The following is a 24,506-nucleotide window of genomic DNA, read 5'->3' as shown; positions in this document are numbered from 1 at the left end:
ATGCGTGCGGGTGACATATAACACGTATTCCTATAGCCCTATTAAAATTTCAGATTTTCGCCAAAATCTGTTCGGTTTTCACCACAATTTGCTTGGTTGTGGTAGTCCTGCCAAGTTTCAAGCGTACAGAACACAGTCCTGGGCATACATTTTTGTTCAGTGCGCTCAAAACGATTTTAAGTGGGGTGACGGTATTCGGGCCCCTGACGAGGTGCGGGCACCTGGCTATACCCGGTAACGTTTGTTAGACAAATATACACAGCCCAGCTCAGTCAGTAGCTGACGCTGTATGAATAGCAGTGCTTCGCACGGCGTCTGGTTGGGCTACTACTGTGTACGGAGAGTAGACAAGACAGTAATGTAATTTTGTAAGTTGGAGTCTAACAGTAACACTAACAACAGTAAAGTAGACTGTCTAACAAAAAGTAGAAAAAATGCCCAACAATACATCATCAGACTACAAAAAGGAAGTAGACTCGAGACTACAATGTAGATCGAAGTTCTAGACTATTCGTATCTGCTCTTCGTTCTCGAGTCCACGTAAGAAAACTTGAAATGAGCAACATGTCTTCTCTTGCTCAACAAACTGTTCGTGTTCTTATACAACCATACCATAAAATTACTCAACGATGGGCATGACTGAATGAAGTGCACTCTCGGGCCGGGATCACGTCTGGTCTCCGCAGCTCCGACGCGACTCCGAGTCTGACTGATGTAGTTTGAGGAATATTTCAAATGCCCGACGTTCAGACTAATCGTTAGTCTTCAAAGATCGTCGTGTCTGTGAATATAGTTGAATTCCACCATCAGTCAACGTTCCAATTGCAATCTAATTCAGATCTTGATCCTGCCTGAGACCATTCCACATCTCAGTATCTGGTCCTCCTTCCTTCATTGCAATACAGTCTGTACTACGTAGCATGAATGCATGCGATACGTACAGCATGCATGCAGCAGAGTACCGAACCGCGGATTAGCCACGCACTGATGTCTGCAGCATAGCACGGCCTTCCTCGGGCAGTTTGCCGGTCCGTCATCAACACACCACCGTTTTACATTACAAAAATCCCTCACTTCTTGGGATCTAACGTTAGTTCCGCTAGCATAGCAAGCACTCTCCGTCGAGTGAACGGCTAGTATGCGCGTGAGATTCAATGTGCGGGCTGAGCTTAGCAGAGCTACTGATACGTCCATTCGTGGTGTTGCCAAATTTTGTTTTTAACAAGAACACATGTAGCATTTCAAAGGATAAATTGTACACTTCAGAACACAGTATTTGTTTAAAAACTGTGCTGGTACATTTATAAGACAAAATTATTTTTGGTAATCAAAAAATGTTTTTTGTGTGAAAATGAATGTATTTATACTTGTGTAATTTTTTTATTAAATGGGAGTCAAGACGGCAAAACTCTTTACGTGACCGATTGATGACGCCGTACGTATGTACATATGTGCATACAATATGGACGTGTGTCCTTACACGATACACTGTACCATACCAGCGTCCAGTGGCGCGTGCAGTACTCGTTGTGTATGTTGTGGTTGTGGTGTGCAATCCTTATGTGGTACAGTGCGGGAGTGACGTGCGTACACTCGACACTGACGTCGACGACTGACACCAAGGTTGTGTGGCATGTATTCCATGTAATGCGTTATGTGCCTGCCTGCTGCATGCTATCTGCTAACTAGCTAACTACGTACATATCGATATTGATATCGCAAGCTAGCGAACAGTGCACAGTGTACAGCACAGGAAGACAGGAAATCTTGCCACCAAATTCCCTGCACTTTTAAGAAGCCTTCGGTTAATGTTGCGGTGAAAGGACATCACGAAGGATCTTCTCGCCCATTGCAACTAAACTGTGAATGATGAAGTACCATCGCTGAACGCACGTAGAGAAAATATGATCGTGAAAACCCGACAGATAGCGTAAGGAGAATGAGCGACAGCGCGACAGAAACTGGACCGTCTTGTTCGGCTGGATTGCTGTACATGCGGGCTCCGCCACCCGTGATAAACATCATCGCTCCAAGTGACTCGCCGAACACTAACAATAATGTTGAGCCGGGCCCGTCGGGCGAAAACCATAGTCAACACAGCGTTGCTTCTGCCTCAGATATGTTGAGTTCTTGTGTTTTAGGACCAGGGGACAATTTTAAGTGTGACTTTTCAAACTGGTCTTCAGAAACCTCCAAAGGGTTCACTCTTGGAGGCGCTGTAGCATCATCAGCCAGCGCCAGCAGGGGTGCAGGGGGCCCAAGTCTTTCAACTCTACAAGTGCAACAGCCATATTTAGACCTTGAATATGCAATTTCACCGAATAACAATGAACTTACAGAGTTCCATGGCAAGATAAAAAAGAGACGATTGCGATGCCGCAGAGGTGCAGTGGTTCTCCAGCGATCACCTGTTGGTAGATACTTTCAAGGTATGACTGTTTTGTACGTGCATGACCAGGATTCCAGGAATGGACCAGGCAGGCCTTGGCATGACCAAGGCAAAGCTGGCTGTGGTTTGATAGACAATAAGAATCATATTCAATAAATTTACATGATAATATTATTCGCAGTTCTAAAAACTCTTGATTTATTGTATTGTCAAGGTCAGTCCGGGAAATCCGCTCACGAGGACTGCCCCGCCTCATGAGGCCTCGGGGGGGGGGGGGGGGGGGGGGGGGGGGGCCTCAAGAAGCCCCCCATTCACTTTTTATTCATCTCACATCTGACGTATAAATTGTCGCAACTTTAGTCTTTGCACAGTGATTTTTTTGTTACACACACATGTCCACTATCCATGATGAAAAGAAGAAAAAATTCTGTCTGTTTTTTTTTCTTCAAAAATCGAGTTTTAATCAACCGATGCAGAGCGACCCATCAAAACACGGGCGCCAGCGTGTTCGCACAATGCAAGATTGCCACACCTACATAGCGGCCTGATCCGACTAAATATTTTCGGTGCTTTTTTCTGCAGCTCTCAACTCTCCGCGCACAATCGGCCTTGTGAAGCTGAAGTCTGACATCTTTTTACAAAAATTTGTACCCGGTAATGAGAAAAATAAAATCGGTACTAAACTGCTCTTGTGCATATAATCCAAATTACTATTCCACACTGATAGAGTAGGTGGGTACTCCAGTTTGTTTTCTGGAATCCCGCGACGCGAGTTACATCACATCATGCATCCAGCACATACAGACAGCGCGCAAGCTGTGAGATTTTGAGAGCGAGCTTGTGCACGCACCGGAGGATACAGTATCCTCCGGTGCGTGCGCAATCTCATGACTGGGTCTAATGGATAAAATAGGCTTTAGTTTAGAAAGATGTGGCAATCTGAAAAGTTAGTTACAACATTAATTCAAATAACCATAACATTGTTGCTTGTTTAGAATTTGTCAGTTCTACTTTTATTGAGGGTGCTATTAATGTATTTATCAGTGATCAAGTTTTGGAAGAAATATGTCAGATGAGGCGTGGTGCTGATATTACAAACTCATTTTGGACTGCTTTCCCACCATCAGGCAAATAAAATGAATGGGCATTTGCTTGTTCCATACATGGAAGTCTTTGCCTACACCAGCTACACTCAAATGTCTGTACACAGGCAAGTAGGAGAGTGGCACCAGGGTGGCACTGTGTATAGATTTCGGAAGTGCAATGCTCCTTCGGTGAAGCTCTGTGTAAGGTACAATGTAGCCCAACCAGACGCTGTGTGTAGCACGTACAGTGACAGGGCTGTGTTTGTAAGTAAGCAGTGTCACAGTCATTCTTTGGAGACAATCGAGGCGCTCATTTACAAGCTTCTCAGTATTTGATTTGTGCTCAAATCATCACAAATATGTAGCTATTGTTTTATTTCTTTTACAAATTGAATCCTTGTTGTGTCTTTCTCATAGATAAAAGAGAAGTAAGCCATAGATACCTCCTTTGAAATTCCAGTGTGGAGGGCTGCATATACCTCATTAATATACATGTATGAGATGGTAATGAAGTACCAGGTATTATTTTCCTGTTATTAGAAAAAAAAAATCACAAAAATCCTTCCCCCCCCCCCTAAAAAAAAAATCAAAAAAAAAATCAAAAAAAAAAATCAAAAATCAAACAGAAACAAAAAGCAAAAGTCCATTGTTCAGTACTTTAGCCAAAAGATGAGTATGGTATAGTCTTGGAGTATACTATATACTGAATATAAAACAGTGACACATTGATGACTTACATTGTAGGGGTTCCATGCTGTAGTGTGGGTGCTATATAGTAGAACAAGCAGTATCTTACGGAAAAAAAAGATGGTGAGGAATTTCATTTGCTATGTAAATACCATCTGAAAATAAAGGAATGGCACATTGTACATAATCTAAGAGTGCACTTCCAATCTTTATTTCCTTTACACATAGGTATCATATTGATATTTAGCCATTTGCATGACTGGCAATCACTATCTCTCTTTTAATAAGAAAACTTTTCCAAACTCAAACCTGCAATACCCATTTGTAATATTTGACATCGCTGGCAAAACAAAGTTTTAAGAAGAATTAACCAAAACCAATTAAATGGGAAATCAAATGCATAGTACATACTAAGGATCAACTGCAAAAGAAAATCACAACATGAGTGGTTTTGCATTTTTCTTGTGATGACACAGTATTTGTTTTTTGAAGTAATATGTTTCATTCATGAGATGATTTTCCTGTCTGAGTATTTATTTTCCACACATGTTTCATCATGACACATACTGAATTTTCCCTCAAAATTAAAAGGAAAGCAAAGCTCAAAGGCATTATAATTATAGCATCTACAACTTGTATTTGACTCAAGTGGTTTTCTCAATCTGTACATTTTGTACACTGAGCACTGGGCTTGAACACAAGCGGCTGTCAGGGTAGTGACAGATGGTATTATATTTAAAATGATGTAAGATCAGTGTTTTAGTACAATTGTACATCAGAATGTTTCTTCTTTGATAGTTTGTCAATGGTCTGCTTGCATACTGTGCTACGTGTAAGTCTGGGTGTCACTGTGGACCCCATTTTCATCCCTAAAGCCCACTGCATGCTACACAACTTTAGGTTGCACGACTAAGCGACTTTGGATCTGAAATAAACAAGCATGTTTATTCTGAGGCTATTGTTATTTATTTCGGATCCAAAGTCTGTTAGTCGTGCAACCGAAAGTCGTATAGTGTGCAGTGGCCTTAAGCAGATGAACTGAAATCCCATCAGCCTGCACTGCACTGGTCATGCAACCTACATGTAGACCCTGTTTCATATTTTAAAAGCACATTTTGGCTTAAAATTGTGTCTATGATTGAAGTACAGTCACCATTCCTGTATTCACTTTCTTCCTGGGCTTTTGAACATTTTATACTTAATTAAATTGGCTTGCACTTGATAATCTTGCAAGGATTATTACAGCTGTGTTTTGTTCTTTTTCCTCATCATCATCAACTCCTGATAGCCTATAAAATGAATGCTTTATGCTTTGTGGTTGTTGTTTCACTTGCCCTAGAGACTGTGAATGCAGTTAACTATTGGGCATCAATAAAACTTTGAAGAGTTGAGTGAGTACTGCACCTGGTCTACTCCCAAGTAATGTGAACATCTAAGTTTTTTGTTTTTTTTTTAAGCCTGAGAAGCCAGAGTAATTGCTTCAATATCAGCCTTTCCAATGGTCCAGTGTAGAGATTTTTAACATAAAAAAGTGGTAGACATCCACTGTGCAAGAGATGTGTAGGAAATCACCTTGGAAAAATATATTTTAGTGCAGGTCAAACATACTATAATGAAAAAGTACAAAAAAAAGCATGTAATATGATTCAAGGGTTCGACACTTTTTTTTTTTTTTTTTTTGGGGGGGGGGGGGGGGCACTGATGTCTTTAAATCTTAAATTTTGGTTGCCCAAAAAGATTTGTAGTGGCCTGAAATTAAAACAAAAGTAACAATTTATTTTGAAGCTTTAGTTCCCAGAACGGGCCACCTAAAAAAAACCTGCTAGCCCAGCATGAATTTTTAATGGCCCTGGGCCACAGGGCCACTACTGATGCTAAATCCTGGATTATGTATCACATTACTGGTAAATCATGTTTATGTACAGGAGCATTGCACATCTGCTTTAGCGATAGTAGAATGTGCAATTTTGTACAGAGAATGCTACTGCCTTGTTCTGGACTTTGTGTTTCAAAGATAATGATAAAACTAAAAGTGTGACCTGCGCATGACCCAGCCACCATCATCATTGGTCATTCTTAAACCAAGTGGCTAAGCCCCGGCTGGTAGTGGGCAAGTGGCTGATTAGTGAGCTGGTGTGAATTTCGATGAAGATCCACAATTGAATGTAAGCGGTGTCTTCCAAGGCATGGCTCACGGGAGGTGCGACGATGTTCCCTGTCATGTGTGTGGTTTTGTGTGGCAAGCAGATCCAGGAAAGACCTGTCTGGAGTGGAAGACACAAGTAATCAAATGCCAGGCGGCTCAGTGAACTGAAGGCCCCTTGCTAGGGCGTCTAATGGGATGAAACAGGTGCCTGACAAGCCGAGTCACTCCTTGGTTTAAAGGCAGTTGCCTAGCAATCAGTTCGCCCGGGCCTCCCACTTCATTACCACAAAATAATTCAACCCATTGGAAAACAGGATTTGTTCCACTGTCCACATAAAACCGATGTCATGTTTGGTGTGGATATGCAGAGAAGGAGTCTCGAGAAAAGTGTATCTTTGGATTTTCTTTGACTATGTACCTCATCACTCAGTCTGTTGCTCTAAAACCAATTACAAGTTTATGATGTGATATTTTTAATGGTCTTCTCTTTGCACCCATGCAGTATAGATTTGTTTGTGTGCATTGCAATAATGCAATCTTAAAGTGAACATAAAGCCAGTGCTGTTACCCACTAATATCTTTTTATTTATTTATTTGTTTTTGGACGTTAGAAAAGATAACTCAGGTGGTACATATTTCACAATCAGTATGCAGACATTTTGCATTAACTGGTATTGCTTTACAAATTTGATGATGGAAAAGTGCATGTAACAAAAAAGAAAATTGGTTCGTGTAATAATGTTGAGTATTGAGCTTGAAGTATGTAATAGTGTGAGCCCAAATTTGGCTCAATGAACTTTATAATATTTTTATGCCACTATAAAATAGCATGGAACTAGGCAAGACTTATTGGAGAGGTTCTCAGCCATTTCTTCTTCCTCTGAACTCTTGAGTTTGTGGTAATCTCTTGCAGAAGAATTAATGCAAACATTCAACCTTTAACTATGTGATCATATTAAGATATGTGCAAGTTAAATCATTCTGAAAACATTAGAAATATCATTGCAAGAATATTATTGAAAGACCAGAATTACAGAACTTATTGTTTTACTAACAAGAAAAGTGAATAAATCAATGAATAGAGTTGGGGAAAATAAGGAAAGAAAAGAACACACAATACAGTACAGTCTGTATGTGGTTACATGCATCCCTTTCCCTTTGTGCCGAGCATGTTTAAGGAGCCTGTTTGACTGCTCTGGATTTTGTCTTATTTTGTATCATGTATCATTTCAGGCAATCGAAATTATTCAGAATGTACATAGTTAAGCATACACAAATAATGAAAGTGATGGAGCACTTGTAACAACATTAGGGCAACAAACCATCCAAAATGTAACTAATGACTGCAAATATATTCTAGGGCTTTAAGGAGACCAATGATTTTGCCCTGTGCTTGAACTGCGATTCTTAGAGCAGGAAGAGAGTGTTTTAAAGCCTCACAACGCCGTGTAATTGCACTTCCTTGGCTACATTTAAAGCAGGACTGTGTATTGAATTAGCAGTCCTGGGTCTCTTGGTGCAGGCAATGCCAGTCACCATTTACATCATCTTTTGGAGGAATAATTGTCTTGTGTACAGGTGTACTGTTCCAGGAAGAGACAGATGAGAAAGAGAGGGAGATTGTACAAAGAGAGAATGAATGAAGAGAAAGAGGGGAGAGTGAGAGATGGAGAGAATTAGGAAAGAGAGGAAAGAAAACCTATACTTGCAGTACAAATGATATTTGAAGCTTTTAGAAGTGCTTGTCCATTTCATGAGTTATAGATTAACCCGTTGAGGACGAGTCTTGAGTATACTCGGGCAGGTGTCTATGAGAAATGCGTGTTATAGCGAAATCAGTCCATCCTCAACTGGTTAAGATTAAATCTGGCATCCATTTTCTTGGCGTGAGAATGTACAGCAATAAAGTCAAGCAATTGGATAAAAAGAAAAATGCTCTATTTGCTTTATAATCATTCAAACTCATATCAATTTGATGCTTGTAGAATGCAAATAAGTTGTACACTTATATAAGATTTTATGAGCTCTATTTGATGTATTTAATGTAGTAGAATGAAAAATACTTGTTAACTGATTTGTACTTGTTGGAGTATTTCATTGTAAGGAAGCTAGAGTTCATACCTGATAGTTGGTGATTTTAAGGATGTGCTTCTGGAGTAGCATTACAATCTTGTACCTTTGTTGTGATTAATTCATGAAGCTGACACTTTGTTTGCCTGTGTTTTATTGCCAGGTGAAAGAAAGCTGAGACTTGCTGCACAACAAGGGGAATATCATGAAGGTAAGTCTGTTGAACACTTGCTAGAATTTCACTGTGGGAAGAAATCACACAGAATATGATATAGCCCACACTCTTGAACACTATGCACATGATGATGTTTGTTGATCAATTCTCATATTTCTTTGTGGCAATCTTTGAGTGTGTTTTTTCCCCCATGGAGATGGGGGTGGGAGATAAACAATAACATACTTTTTAATGACGTAAAATGTCAATGCAGTATGGCTTGTATTTGGTCAAGGCAAGAAATGTCGTCTCCAAGATGTATACAAAAGGAATGATGGAGATTAAAAGAGATAGTTGTAAAGAACATGACATTCTTATAACTTTTACAGATCTGACCAAACAAAAGAACATTGATAGTAACTTTTGTGATTATATAATTTGCTAACTTAAATGATGGTAGTATACATGTATATTTCAACATGTCATGACCAATCCTACCATGATACACCCATGTTTCTATTTCATTTAATCTTTATCTTTTATTCTTTTTTCCATCTGTCTACCTATCCAAGTATCTATCTACCTACCTATGTAGATCTATCTTTCTATATCTCTATCCATCTCTTTATCTCTTTATCTAGCTACTGTTCATAGTGTATGTTTCCATCCATCCATCCATCTATCTATCTATCTTATTTTATCTCTATCCATCTATCTATGCATCTATCTACCATTTTGACAAGATATTCATTCATTCCTTTATTCTGTACATGTCTGCCAGGATTCACCTGAATGATTCTCACCATCCTTCTCTCCCTTGTCCTGATTAGTTTTAAGGTTGCTAGACGAGGGCATCAACCCGAACCGAGGAGACGACCGAGGGAGGACAGCTCTTCACTTTGCAATCACCAAGGGCTTCCGAGATATAGGTATGACAGGGCTGCACACTAACCAGGGAGGTGGGAAGAGATTCCCGCCTCCTTGCACTAACCCATTTTTCTACAGGTCCAACCTGTCTGTTGGACCAGTAGGTGCCCATTTTTTTCTATCTTTTACTGGTCCATTCCTGAAAAAGTTACTGGTCCAACAGTAATTTTTACTGGCCAGGGACTGTTGGACCTGTGCCAGTGTGTAGTGTTGGTTATGACGATACCACCGACAGGGGTAGATGAGTTTGGTCCACAGATCCATAGTACCTGGTATGCTCATGTACAGGCAGAGTTCTAGAAGTGACAAAGCATGTCTGTGGCAGACCTGTACATTTGTCTGGTGTCTACTGCACTGTGTGAAGGGTTTAATGGCATTGGTCTTGTTATCCAGTATATGCCAAATATTTTGCAAGGTTTGTTTGTTTTTTTGTTTGTTTTTTTGTTTGTTTTTTGATACAAATTTTGTTACTCTAGTGATGAAATGGGTAAATTTAACAAAATCCTAGAATATTAACTCTGAACCAGGCGTGAATGTGACATGCACGCTTATATTTCTCTGTTGACTTCTGTACCTTACAATTGGGAATTCAGCCACTGAGGATATTGTCGGGGAAGTCCCAATTCACACACACACACACACACACACACACACACACACACACACACACAAAGAAAATATAGGCTTGCTAAATTTGGCATATACAGTAAATCATTTGGAATGTCTTGGTATTACTTCAACTGAAGATGATTACGTGAAACATCATTTTGCAGTGCAGCATTGTGAGCAGATCGAAGAAATTTTAAGGTTTGAGGTATAAAGGGAATGACGGTATGTGAAGATTCCAGTGACAGACTTACAAGTGGCAAGTGTAGTCCCATTGGTGGGTGGAGCCTAAATCCACCTGTCTTCATATCAGCCCAACTTGCATCTCCTTATGAGTGTTGTTAATTAATGTATACTGCACTTTGCAAGCATAATATTTTGTGAACTAAGACTTGTAAGACAATGTTGCTAACGATGGAATTCATCATCTACTGTAAATGCAGATATTTTTGGGGTACATGAATTTTCATGTATTTCACTCTACTTCTGGCCAGCACAACTCTAAAACCCGCGAAAATGTCTTCACAATTTTCTCTGCTTATTTTGAATGGGTTGGCAATTGCATAGTGCAAATTCAAAAATCCGCGTATACAGTAGATGCATGTTTTGAGCTGCTCAGCCCCCAAGAAGAAGAAGATAATAATCACACAAAAGTATTGACGTTTGCAGTAGTACAGAATGAAAAATGAAAGAATTGTCCCTTTTCAGGAGAGAAGTTTGTGATTTCTTTCTATGGAGAGACTATGTACACTGTACAGCAGATTTATGCTATGGGAGGCAGTGGTTACTGTTATGTATCAGCAAACTTGGGGATTTTGTGAAAATAGAGAACATCTTAGAATACCACATATTCAGTAATTTTTGTTTTTTGTGAAAGAAGCAAAGACTGTGGGGCAGTATTAAATGTCTTGTGTCAAACATCACCACCCCCCCCCCCACAAAAAAAAAAAAGATGAATCAGCAAAGCTTTGTAATATTTATCGAAAAAACAAGATTTAAAGGGTAGCTGAGCAAGGATGAATTGCCCACTGTTGATGCGTGCCACACTCCTCACACCGCATATAGAATCAAGTCTTTGATTTTATGATGAAAGGCGTGACTTGGCCTGACCCTTCAAGCTTCCCGGGAATGTCATCACATATTTTGTACATTTTTTGAAAGATGAAGTACGCTGTACATAACATTCAGATCTTCAGGACATCAGTGGTGTGCTGTTAAAGGTCCTGTTTACCTTTGGGAGCAGTGATTTAAAACATGTTCAAGATATCACATTTGATGCATTATACATGTATGTGTAGGTCTGTTTTGTCACATAGCATCCTGCCATATAAAATGTTTGCAATAAAGCCTATTAAAAATATAAGGAGATATCAGAATTTTTCTCATTAGACCATAACTGGGGAGGGTTTAGTCTGGAAACATTTTTTAATAACTTTTGTTCACATTTTGTGTACTGATAGTTAGCAATACTCAACATTGATTATACAGATTCAAATTTTTGCAGTGGTTGTTTCTATCCCTGACTCACATTTAGAACTATTTTAAAGTACTTATGCTGAGTTTTTGTTTTTTCTGCAAATGGTAAATTATGCCTTTAATGAAGGGTCAGAGACTCTGATAAGATAGGTACCCCCCCCCCCACCCTGAAGAGTGTGACGTGTGTCGACGTGCTGTCGATGATCCCATACCCTGTAGGCAGAGCCGTGACATACTTTGATTGATTGCACTCCCTATGTCACATGTCACATCAGTGGTTTGTGTCACGAATAGTTCCTACCCAAGGCCTGTATGTTTACGTCACGTTTAATGTCAGGGGAAAAAAAATGAAAGTGCGTCACAATATTTTTCTTGCATATGCCCAAGATCAAACCTAGTCATTTTATTTTTCTCAAGGCCACAGCTGCTCCCAGTATCGTAAATGACTGCAGAAGATATAGCTGTAGATAGTTCTCATCATTCGTTTAGAAGAACTTTTATACATTGTAATTCCGATTGTAGTTGTAGAGTTCCCTGTTGGATAAACCTGTGATAAACTGTAATGTGTACACTCTATCACTTCAGGAAAAACTCCTCACATACCACTATGATATCTTCTGAGTAGTGGCACACTATTTTGTGCCTTTTCATATCCATAGGCTGCTCCATTGTGCAACATGTACAGACCTAAATAAATTTTCTATTGCAACTGATTGACAAATTGCAATTTGTCAGTCAGTTGCAAAAAGTTTCTCTTGTTCCTTTACACATCACAAAGAATAATCACACTCCTCATTGCTAAGAAACAGCTTCCATAGTAACTTCAAGCACATATCAAGGTTCAGTCTCATTCCATCTCAGACACTCTAAAACCAGAAATTTTTGCATGCCTCAAACTTTTGCAAATGTTGCAAGGAGCCAAGATTCGCAAAAGTAAACTTTGTGCAAAAGTTCTTGTCTATGCACAATGCAGTGAATGGTAGTCACCAATTTGCAACAGTTTCATGCCACGAAAAAGGCCATCGGCTCCAATTTCCCATGCTGAGATAACAAATGTCTTGCTGTACAGTATTGTGTTCATTCAATAACTTTCCACAGCTTTGAGCTATGACCACAAAACTCAGACCACAGGTACATCACCTATTTAAAAGATGCCAGTCAGATTCGAATATTGGTGAAGTCAGACAAGGTCAAAGGTCAAAAGTCAATGAACTTACATTAAAAACCCTTTAATCACAGCTTGCGATAATGTGGGCAAGACAGTGCATGGTGTTTGTCTTGTTCTGCAGTATCTTGTAGGGCTTTTATTGTGATGCATTCAGCAACAGTCGAGTGCCATGGATACTGGGAAGTATACTGTAAAACATGATATATTCGCGGCACGAAATTTTCGCGAATTGGAGCCGACGGCCTTTTTCGCGGCAAGAAATTTTCGCGAATTGCCTCTTGCGTTCAATGCATATAATGTAGATAAGAAGTTTCGCGTGCATTTTCATTTCGCGAATCTTGGCGCTCACGAAATTCGCGAAATTAAGATGCACGTGAAAATTTCTCGTTTTACAGTAATGTTTGGTGTGTAAGTCGTGAGAATCGTTACATGTCACCAGAGTGTAACATAGACTTGTCATAAGTAGTACTGCTTTCTTACATCAGAGAGTTAAACTGCTCGCATTTGATACTGCAGTTATTGAGGTCATTGTTGTTGTTATCTGTTTATGTTTTGTTTGTGTTGCTGTTACCCGTCTAGTATTCTGATTTCCTTTGTGACTCTTGCCTAGTTTTTATGTCGCTGTTACGAAGTAGGTAAGTTTGCAACAAACACAAATTGGTCTCTTACTATTTGCATGGAGACAAAGTAGGACATAACTTTTCTGTTTGAAAGCTGCTTATAAATCTGAGGTCATGTACAGGTGTAGATAGAGTTGTGATACAATCTTATATGGTCAGATAACCTAGTTTGAATTTCAACAGGTGCTAATAGCTCGGAGACATGTGTATCGTGTTTGTACCTACATACATTAACAGTACCTTTGGTATCCTTTATAGGTACATGTATGACACTATTCCCGCTGATTTACATATTAGTTTAGAACAAGAGAGCTTTGCATTGAGTGGAAGCTGGGCTAGTGTGGAAGGAAATGTTCTCTAAGCTTTTTGTGCAAACGGAAAAGTAAAATGTTAGTTGCATATAGCCTATGTCAGGAAATTTATGACCTTTAGTTAGCACTTCCTTTACTACCACAGACACTTAAATGTGTTGTGATTCTGACTTGTGGCTTAGAGCAAACACACCATACTGCAGGAACAAGCATATTATGTGAGACGTAACCATGTCCTTGGTGCCGTAACCATGTCCTTGGTGGCAATGCTTTACGTAGTTTAGTCGTGACCTCTCTGGTATTTGCTTCTCGCTGGAAAAAAAAATGGGTTAGCGAAAATAGAAAAGGAGAGGAAGAGGGATGCTGGGTGAGAGATGAATTTTTAGAGTACATGTTGTAGAGTTCAGTGTACTGTCACTGGCCAAGAATGATGTGTGTACTTGTGTAGGGCATACTGTAAAATAAGGAATGTTTGCATGCATTTTAATTTCGCAAATTTCGTGAGAGCCAAGATTCGCAATTATTAAAATGCATGTGAAAGTTCTTGTCTACACTATACGCATAGAATGTTAGAGGCAACTCGCGAAAATTTCATGTCGGGGAAAAAGTCAGTCGGCTCCAATTCGCGAAAATTTCATGCCACAAAAACATTGTGTTTTACAGTACTCTGCTCAATAATGTAGGGTCACTGTGTTGTGAAGGGTTCAGGTACTGATGATTTAAAATTTTCTCCAGTGTTAATTTTCACAAATTACCTGCAATGTCTGCCTCTTTCCTGCATGGAGGCGAGCAAAATGCAGAGACTCCAACTCTCCCATTTTCGACGGGAGATCTCCCGCCGAAAGCCCATTTTTGCAAAATCTCCCGTTCTCCCGTTTGAGATTTGATTTCTCCAGCCCTGGCTCTGTGTCTCCCGGTGGAAAGGATTTCTTCATTATTGCTATCGTATGTTGAAAAATAAGCCTTAGATAGCACCAGAGAACATCTAGAACCATAGAAACTTCGCGCTTCGCACACATCAACTTGGAGTCTCCCGTTTGCTAGGGGTTTCGGGCGGGAGAATCTCCAGATCAGAAGGTGCTTGGGGTTGGAGTCTCTGAAAATGTCCTCTGCTCTGTAATGAGCTACTCAAGAACTGATATGAATTGCAACCAAAGAAACTGACATTAAATGATTGGTAGATTACGACTAGACCTCTATCCTTGAAAATTCATGATATGGAAAAAAAAAAAAACTGGCTTCTTGCCTGCCCTGCTCTTTGAATATATGAGCGGTATTGTCAAACAGTAATCTGTGGCATAACGACTGCAAATCAATGTTATGTGTAGGCTGAAGAAGAATAGCGGGAAAAGATATTCACAAGGGGAAGTAATGAAACAAAAACATCAGGTGATGACAATTGAACAGAGTAGAGGAGCCATCACAAGAGTAGCATATGAAGGGTTGCTATGGTTACTAAGGTTGCTACGGTGGCGGGAAGGATGCAGTGAAAAGATGGGTAAGGAGTGAAAGATTAAAGTGGGTGTGAGACGGGTGCTCAAAGTCATGAAAATGGATCATGTAAAGTTCATTCTCCTCATTGGTTTATCGTGTATTTAGTTTGTTTCTGTGGCGATGTTTATTTAAGCACCAGACGACAGGAAAATGTACTCTGTTGCCAAGCTGAAGAAGTTGGTTGTTTCTGGCCACCTAATGTACATTTCCAGCTTATTTATCCAGTGTTTTATCTTCTTGTGGCATTAATCTCACCCCTCTCATTAGAGGAAGGAAGAAAATGAGCTGAGAATCACCTAGTAGTCTGGAATCAGGACTTCTTTATGATAGCTTTATTTGAGCTCCTAAACCTGAATGTGTCAAGTTGAGTGATGGTGCGAAGCCAAGAACCTGAGACAAAAAGAGTCCATATGTATTGCTCTCTAGAAGCTGATAACTTTCCCTAAGAATATTGATGGAGCGTACTTCTAATTTACAAAGGCGTGAACTTTTGAACTCTGTCAGCATCTGAGAGCGATTGGTCTGGACTCTTTTTCTTCCCGTTCTTGGGATCGTGCCATCACACAACTTGATGCGAATTGGTTTAGCAGCTCCAGTAAAGATCTGTCGTAAAAAGAGTCCAAAATCTAGAATATGACTCACCATACTTCGTGCCAAGATTCTCTCATGGCTGCCATTTTCTTATCGTTAATGTAGGTGTTTGTATGTGTTTGGGGGGATCTGATGCTAGTTATCATCTTCTGTACATGACTGTTCATGTAGGCCCTACTGCCCAGTGAAAAGTAAGAGAGAGAGAGAGAGAGAGAGATGGAGGGCTTTGCGGTCTCACTATTCCCCCATTGTGATAAAAATGCTTTTGGTCTTATTGTGTAACAGTCATTGTTGCTCTTCTTTGTATTTGCTTACAACTTTGAATACTATATTTGAATACTACTACTTTTGAATACATTAACGGCTATGTACATCAACGGAATCTTTCAAGAGAAACTTAGAAGACATACTTATTTTTATTGTAATGTAACGATATTGGAGCGTTGTATGTAAAGCGCATAGAGCAGTTTTTGATTGATTATGCGCTATATAAGTGCCAGTTTATTATGATTATTGTTATTATTATTATTATTATCATTATCATTATTATTATTATTATTATTATTATTATTATTATTATTATTATTATTATTATTATTATTATCATTATTATTATTATCATCATCATCATCATCATTATTATTGTATAATAAGAAATGTTTGTGTGCATGAAATTTCGCAGGAGCCAAGATTCGTGAAAGCAATGTGCATGCAAAAGGTTTTGTCTCAATGCAAAGCATTATGTAGATGCCAGTGGCAATACGCAAAAGTTTCATGCCATGAAAATGGCAGTCAGCTCCAGTTTGCAAAAGTTTCATGCCGCGAATGTTTCTGGTTTTATAGTAGTTACCCCTGCTTGTTCATGAAATATGGGTGTGCAAATAGATATAATTTTTATGGTTTGGAGCCGTATTCCATGAGGCTGAAGGCCAAATGGAATGTGGCTCCAGAAATGCAGCTGAGATGTACGCACATCATATCAACAATGCACAGCACAAAACACACCAGAGCAATGACCTCATTCACTTTATACAAGAAATATTCAGTGGATGATTGACATTCATGATCACTGAAAGATATATTGTATTCCTTTTAATTCAAAGACAGAATGTGAAGTGGTTTTTTCTTACCATTTGTGGCCAGGACATTAGGAGACTTGTTAGCCAACATCACATCATCATCGTCTCATCTTCGTAGTAAAAAAGTATATGATTATGAACAATATCACCATTTTGTATGAATATGTGTGACTAGATTCCATTGTACTCTCTTTTTTTGTGTGCAATATGAGTGATGTCTGCGTGGGTTTGATTTTGCTCTGTGGTGTTCAGTTGACATTAAAATTGAGTGGGTTGAGTGGGCACATCATGTCAACATTTTGTATGGATCCAGTGGAGAGAAGGAAGGTAGCCCAAAGGTCTTCTACTGTTATGTCTGTAGTATACTAGTAGTTTTGCAGCTATTGTTTTTGTCTCTGGTAAGAATTATATGTTGGCTAGTCAACAGTCTTATTTCTTAACATAATTTGTCTGTCAGCATACGAGTGTGCTTCATTCAATTTTTTGACTTGTAGAAAGAGCCAGGGGAAAGTAATTATGTCATATGTTGTAACATTCTTTTTTATGTCTTTATAATAAATAATGATAATACAGGGTACTAATAATTACATGACTAAAGTGCTCAAGGTGTAGTGGATAAGAATGAATTATGAAATACAAAAATCATAATGAGCACATGTACATGCCTAGTAAGAGAATTGAACAATATTAATTTTTTAGTAATTAATGAGACATTTAATAGATCTACTGAAAAGCAGTTTTAAACATAGCTATGAGTCTTGCTTGTATGCTTTGCTAATACTGTTCATCCATGCACGTGTTCATGTTTATACAGTATGTATTCACCTTTTTTTAAGTCAAATCTAGGAGATAGGTATGAACACAGTAATGTGTTTCCCATGGTAACATTCTCTTTCCTTGTCATGTGTCTTGATGTGATTCTTCTTGCCACTTTACAATTTGTCACTTAAAACCTGACAAATAAAGAGAATGTGTGCAAGATTAAAGCAGGCTGTCCCCTCCTGTGAGAAGTATGAAATCTATTTCAGTTGTCAACTCCAATTATGCCTGTCTGACATCAGGACATGATAGGAGGAAATGAGTGTAACAGGAACATTTAGTAGCGAAATCAAGTCCATCTTATGTTTGAAAGTATTCAGAGAAAAACACTATGTGTATGTTTGCTGCCAAGCTAAATCATTCAATGTCAATGATAAATTCAGTGTGTGGGGGATCTTTGGTTTCAGTGGTTTTCTTCTCTTTCAGCTATTCTTAGGAACTGATTATTCTTTTCCTGAGCTTGCCTTGCTCTTAACTGTTCTGTCAAGATCATTTTCCATCATCAACTTTGATTTTAAGTGCAGACTTAGAACATTTATTTTTTTACACATTCCTTCATGTGTTATTCGTATTCATGATTCATGTTTATCTATATCTACACATATCAAATGCCAGTGAATATCATACTAACAAATTGTTTCATAGCTGTGATTCATTTGTTCACTTAATTTCTGTTTGGTTATAATAGTAATTAATATTTTGCCATCCATCAAGTTATATTCACTCATTCATCCAAGCAATGAGTCAATCATTCATCCATCCATTCATTCATTCATTCATTCATTCATTCATTCATTCATTCATTCATCCATTCATCCATTCATCCATTCATCCATTCATCCATTCATCCATTCATTCATTCATTCATTCATTCATCCATCCATTCATCCATCCATTCATCCATCCATTCATTTATTCATTCATTCATCCATTCATTTGTTCATTCATTCATTCATTCATTCATTTATTCATTCATCCATCCATCCATCCATTCATTCATTCATTCATTCATGTATTCATTAATTCTTTCTTTCTTTCTTTCATTCATCTGTAAATGATTCGTTCAATCAATCACTTATTCTATAGATCTGTCAGTCAGGTAATCAGTCAATCAATTAATCAAATGATCAGCCAACCAATCAAGCAATCACTAAGTCAGTCATTCAGCTAGCCATGTCATCATTTATTCATGATTGTTTGCTGTCTCAACTTGTATTTCTGCAGTGCAATTACTCCTGGACCGAGGGGCTGATGTGAACCAGAAAGACGGTATTGGCAATACACCGTTACACTTAGGTGAGTCCTTGAATAGGGAAAGCAGGTATGGTGGTGTCACAGCCTTCTCAAAGCCAAGAGTGCTCAGTCATATGATATGTTCAGCGTAGTCTTTTCCAATATGTATAGTTGGGTGTCCAACACATCGACACCCTACTGTTTTTTTCTGTCAGTAAATGCATAAAATATCTCACAATTTGTCTGAAATTTTGCTCACATGTAAAGAAAATACTCTGAATTCACAAGCGCGCATTAAAAATGCAATTTGCGGTACACGCTCCAAGATAACTGCTTTGAACTCGTGGGTTGTCATTTTGACGCACTCAGTTGTGCCGTAGTTTTGAAACCAACAACACCCTTACCCTCCGTTGACAATACGTGTGAAATGCACGTAATACTTTTCCGATGTGCATTCATAATCTACGGTATCATTGTTTTGCTGTTGATCTTGTTTATTATCAGGTTTTTCAGTAATATTTCGGCATCATCAAATCGCCAGTGAAGAATGCACAACCACTGCGCGTAGTTTCATGTGTGAAAGTTCATTTTTCACGGGCAATGCTATAAATAGAGGGTTGTCGGTTTCAATGTACAGTGTCAATGTGTTGGACACCTACATAAACAATTGTACTATACATTGTAGGTCGTACTTTGTAGAAAAAGAACCTTCATTGTAACTTATTGTGTTGTTTTTTTCCAGCTCAGAGCTTTGAATAAACTGTGTCATTTTTATCTCATGCTGTGTAGTTTTGTAGCGATATGATTTTGGTGAGTCCATAAATAAGGGCTTGCAAAGACAAAAGTTGGCAGTAACATGCACATGTAGCCTATTTAAGGGATTTAAATATTTTTCCTCGGTGTCATTCTTCATCAGTGCACCTTTTCTCTAATAAAATTCCTGCCCACATTAATCTTGGCTCACCCATTGGTCTAGTACATGTTAAAGAGCGTGATTGTATCTTTTTTTTTTCTTTTTACCAAAAAAGCATATTTTATGAAATATGGACACAAAGAAATTACATTCACAGATATCATGTTTATTTATTGCATTTCATGGTCATATTGAGTGCAAGCCACATTTGAGACATAAAAAGGCTGTGTTCTGTTGTAATTGTGCAAAATTTTCATATGTGGCTCCATTCAAATGAAAATGCTATGTTAGCATTTATTCCTGCTTTTTTGTCCATCTCTCTGGCCAGCTGCAATAGGGAGTCACATCTCCATGGTAACGACCCTCCTCCAAGCTGGTGCCAATGTGCAGGTCCTGGACAGGGGAGGCCACACCCCTTTCCACCTGGCCCTGAGTCGTCTTCAACATCTACGCACCAATCCCTCGCTGGAAGGGATCCAGTTTAGGCAAGAGATACTCCAGGTAGGCCTTAGTCCCACACATGCATTTTTCATGTGTTCTGTTTGCCTACTGTCCATGATTATATGATTTTAAAAGGTACTGGGGCAGTGTATGCAAGTCATCTTTTGTCTGATTAATCCTAAGAACTGACAAATAATGTTGCCTTTGTGATAGATTTACAGGGAGAATGGAGAACAGAAAAGTTGTATTATGATTGGCAAACATAATTCCAGAACGAGCAGATACTATCTTGATATTGTTTGCTTTGTTTGTCTCGATACATTGTATATCAAAGTATTGTATCTAGCATGTATATTATATTGGGCAGCATTGCTAAAATTGACTACGGTACTGCCAAGATTCACAAATCATGTTATGCTGTTCTGTGCTGCACCAGCGCAACATGCAGAATTACACTGCAGAGACCTATATGTTATGTACAGCAGAACTGGCCAAGTTTAAAGGTACAAAACACTAATCTGAAGTGTTCATCAAAGTACAGGCAACTCCAATTGTAATAAAGTCCTCGGGACTGTCATTTTTCTCTCATTACATCAAAATTTATTTCCAAACAAATAAAATATATAATTCATTTTGGGACCTAAATTCTTACTTTGTTGTAACAAAATTTCGTTAAAGCCATTTTCTTTAATTACAGGAGCGCACTGTAATATAATTTGCTGCCTTCAGTAGTGATCACACTGTATTGCACCTTACAGTAGGTCTTGCATACTCTTGTGTAAGGCCTACACATCATTGCAAGCCACGTAAACACAACTAGGTGTGTGTGTTTGTGTATGTACATGTCTGTGTATGTATGTGTGCCCAAATTGTGTAGATGATCTTACAACAAGAATGCTACACTCTTATTGCTAGACATGTTTTGCATGCATTGTATCAACCATGTGCAGCTTACGTTGTGGTGAATTCCTTAATTAAGTTTATTAGCCAAGACCGCTAGCAAGTGCCTTTGGCTCACAAACACTATTCATGGCTAGATTGCCTGCTGCCAAAGCTAACACTATTTGGAAGAGGGGAACCGAGTTAAGTGTGGGGTGTGTTTCTTTGTGATTGCACCAATGCGGGGATGTTGGTCCTTTAAACTGGGCAGGTTGGAGTGGTAATCAAATTACATGGAAGTATGCCAGCAGTCTATTACTAATCTATCGATGGATGGTTTTTATCAGCACAGGTTAAGTGAAAAAAAAAAGAAATTGACTAGAGATGATTATCACACTTTCTGCTCAGATATGAAATAAAACTGACTTTGATGGTGTTTTACCTACAATGTATTAGCCAAAGAGCAAATTAAAAAATTGGTTGACTGTATATTGCTAAAAAAATTCAAAGTGAATATATTATTGCTGAAAGATTTAAAGTGGAACAAAATCACTTCAAGCGATTGTATAGTTTTGGTTGAGATCCAACTTCAGGTTTCTAACATCTTTTGTTGACATAATGAGAAACCTCTTAAGAAATGTGAAAGAGCATGTAATTCCAAGAGGAATTCAAAGTTTATTTGATGAAAATTGGTTTTTAAATGGTGGAGATATCCAAAACAGAGCAATCCTCATAAAAGATGGGACCCACCTTTTATTATGATCGCTTTGTTTTACTTTGTATTTGGATGTTTCAGCCATTCCCAAACCGATTTTTATCAAATAAACTTTGAATTCCTCTTTGAATATCATGGTCTGTACTATTTCAAAAGTGGTTTCTTGGTATCTCGCAAAAAGTTAAAAGCCCAATTCTCATCTCCACCAATACTGTACCATCCCTTGCTCAGGGAAGTTGATACTTCAGGTAATGAAGATTGCCCCAGCAGTATTGAGTGAAGTGTAATAATATACTCTACTGTCTTTCATTTATTGACCTTGGATTGCTATGATTGACTTTGGTCCACCATAGATCATGGGGATGCTAAGGGTGTATGTGTCTTGTCGGGGCCAGCAAGAGAACGCCATACAGCTGGAGCAGATGTCAGCCAAGCTGAAGGAGACGGAGAGGAAAGAGGAGGTGGGTACCATGGCAACCATGTCATGATGTTGTTCTTATCTCAAATAGCATCCCTTTGACTGGCCCCATCCTCCGTCAGTGTGGAAAATTAGGGGAAATGGTCCTTGTAGGAGATTAAACTGCCCTCTTCACGGAGTATAAAACAGTGCAGACACTTGAATAGATGTGATTGGATGTTTCTTTTCATTGTTGGTGTGCAAATGTCAGAAGCTAAAAACGTATTGGCCATGAAATGAGATGATGGTTTCTTTCATGATTTTACAGAATAAATATTTCCTTCTGATCTAACTTGAGGTATATAAAAAATTCCATTTCAGACAGATTGAGTGAATCTCCTTACAAGATTAGGCTTTTTTATATAACACCTACAAAGAATGTAGCTATCCGATTGGTCAATTACCCATCACGTGACATTTAGTTAAAAGTTCCATCACATGTGGTGGCTGTCAGCCATGCAATTTTGTTTGAGCAAAAATGGTTAGTGCATGGCTGAAGTTACCCATTTCCATTGACTCTCGTGTTAAACTCACGATTGAGTCCAAATTTTTGTTCCATTGCACGGCTCTGATTTCACAATAAACAAACATTTGCCGCGCTCACTCAACAATTACAAGCGCGCTTACAAGCATGTACTTTTGTCACTGATTTTTGTAAACAACTTCAACTGATCGGCTTTGCGTACGTACGTACACGGTGACTGTGACTGTGCGACTACTCATTCGTCTTTCACAGAAATGGTTGCCATTCTGTGCTAAATTCAAGAATCTGTGTGGACCACATCTGTTGACGTACAAAGTGTTGTATAAAACAAACAGCGTATGGTCTTTACTCATGCAGGGGAACAAGGTTTCGCACTCTGTGAAAGATGAGGCGCACTATTCAACTAGGATTCGCCTCGTTGAATAGAGCGACTCTATCTTTCACCTCGTGCAAAATCTTGTGCCATCGCGCTGGTGACCATTTACTATTTGTGTATTAGTCTGTGTGCAAAGCGAATGATGAGCCCTAGACAAATGACATTTACGCCACATAACCTAGAGAACTGCTTTAGGCTTCCATGCTTAATGATGTACTGCCATACAAATGGTCATATCTTTTCTGTCACTCCAGAAGATCTCATTACTATCTTATTTTTGCCTCTTCTATGTAATTACAACATTTACCAACTCGACTGGACCCTTTCTTATTTGGTCCATCCTTATTTTATTCATTTTCCCTTTAGTTTTCTCATTTTTCATGTCATTTTTTTTCTCTATCGTCTTCTTACGTACATACATAAGGTCGACCTTCTCCAAGACATGTTAGAAGGCTTCACCAAGATGAACCTCACCAAGCAATGAGTGTCCACCAGCTACGGTGCAACAAGAAAATGGACAAATCCCAAGGGTATTCAAGAGGTTGAAATGACGTATTCACCCTTCTCCAAGTATGACAGCCGCTGCTTAAGTTGGACAAGATGCTGCGACATTTACGTATGACTCGCATGTTTCAAACTCGGTGCTCTGAAATGCCAAGGGGTACCTTCCTAGTATCTGCTTGCCTGCGTATAAATGTCTCCCAGAATTGGTTACTTAAGAAGAAACATGTAAAACTCTCATCGTCAGAGTATGTGTGCTGCTTGCTGGCAATGTGACAAGCGTTTCTCGCACAAAATGTCATCAAGTTCCCCCCCCCCTCCTTCCATGCAAAATATGTTTCTCAGGACTAGACTGAGAAATGCCCGTGGCTAGTCATGTGACATTGTTGCGTGTTTGCCAACTACTTACGATGAGTAATAGAGTAGGTTGAGTCTGCATTTGGCTGCATTGGTGCTTACAAGAGGTGCAGTCAATGTACATTGTTTACTGTTGACGTTATCCCAATATTTTGTATTCATCAAAGCTCTAGGATTTCATGCTGCAGTCAGCTTTGTCAAATTTCTCACTGTCATATGACCATGTTTGCCTCCCCATGGCAATGAGTGGGAGTGTAATTATTCCTGCAGTAAAAGTGAGAATGGTTAGATCAATGTCACATGTTAGGGTCGCTTGATTTCAGCAGTGTGGGTGTATGACGTGTTGGATTTCATATGCTGATGCCAGACAGAGAGCCACATTCATATGTTTCCTTCCATACAATGCATCAGCTAACATTTCTGTGTTTGCCAACAGTTTGAATGCTCTGTATGCATGAGATAATGGATCTTTTTATTTCATTTTATTTTGAATTTTACCTGTAGCCATGACACAACCTTTGTATACCA

General features: G+C 38.9%; 1 protein-coding gene across 1 annotated transcript; it reads left to right on the top strand.

Annotated features, from left to right (window-relative positions):
- Nucleotides 1-1,903: 1,903 nt before the first annotated feature.
- LOC139727042 (ankyrin repeat domain-containing protein 54-like) lies at nt 1,904-23,673 on the top strand. The gene is made up of 7 exons (XM_071638026.1): nt 1,904-2,429; nt 8,541-8,588; nt 9,362-9,460; nt 18,847-18,918; nt 20,097-20,269; nt 22,157-22,264; nt 23,545-23,673. The coding sequence occupies exons 1-7, from the start codon at nt 1,940-1,942 to the stop codon at nt 23,602-23,604; spliced, it is 1,050 nt and encodes a 349-aa protein (XP_071494127.1). The 5' UTR covers nt 1,904-1,939; the 3' UTR covers nt 23,605-23,673.
- The last annotated feature ends 833 nt before the right edge of the window (nt 23,674-24,506 follow it).

Source organism: Diadema antillarum, unplaced genomic scaffold (genome assembly GCF_040938485.1).
Source record: "Diadema antillarum isolate AM-2024a unplaced genomic scaffold, OU_Dant_1.0 scf00000017, whole genome shotgun sequence".
Lineage (NCBI taxonomy): Eukaryota > Metazoa > Echinodermata > Echinoidea > Diadematoida > Diadematidae > Diadema > Diadema antillarum.
Note: the sequence above shows the minus strand (reverse complement) of the source record. Positions and strands in the feature narration are given on the sequence as shown.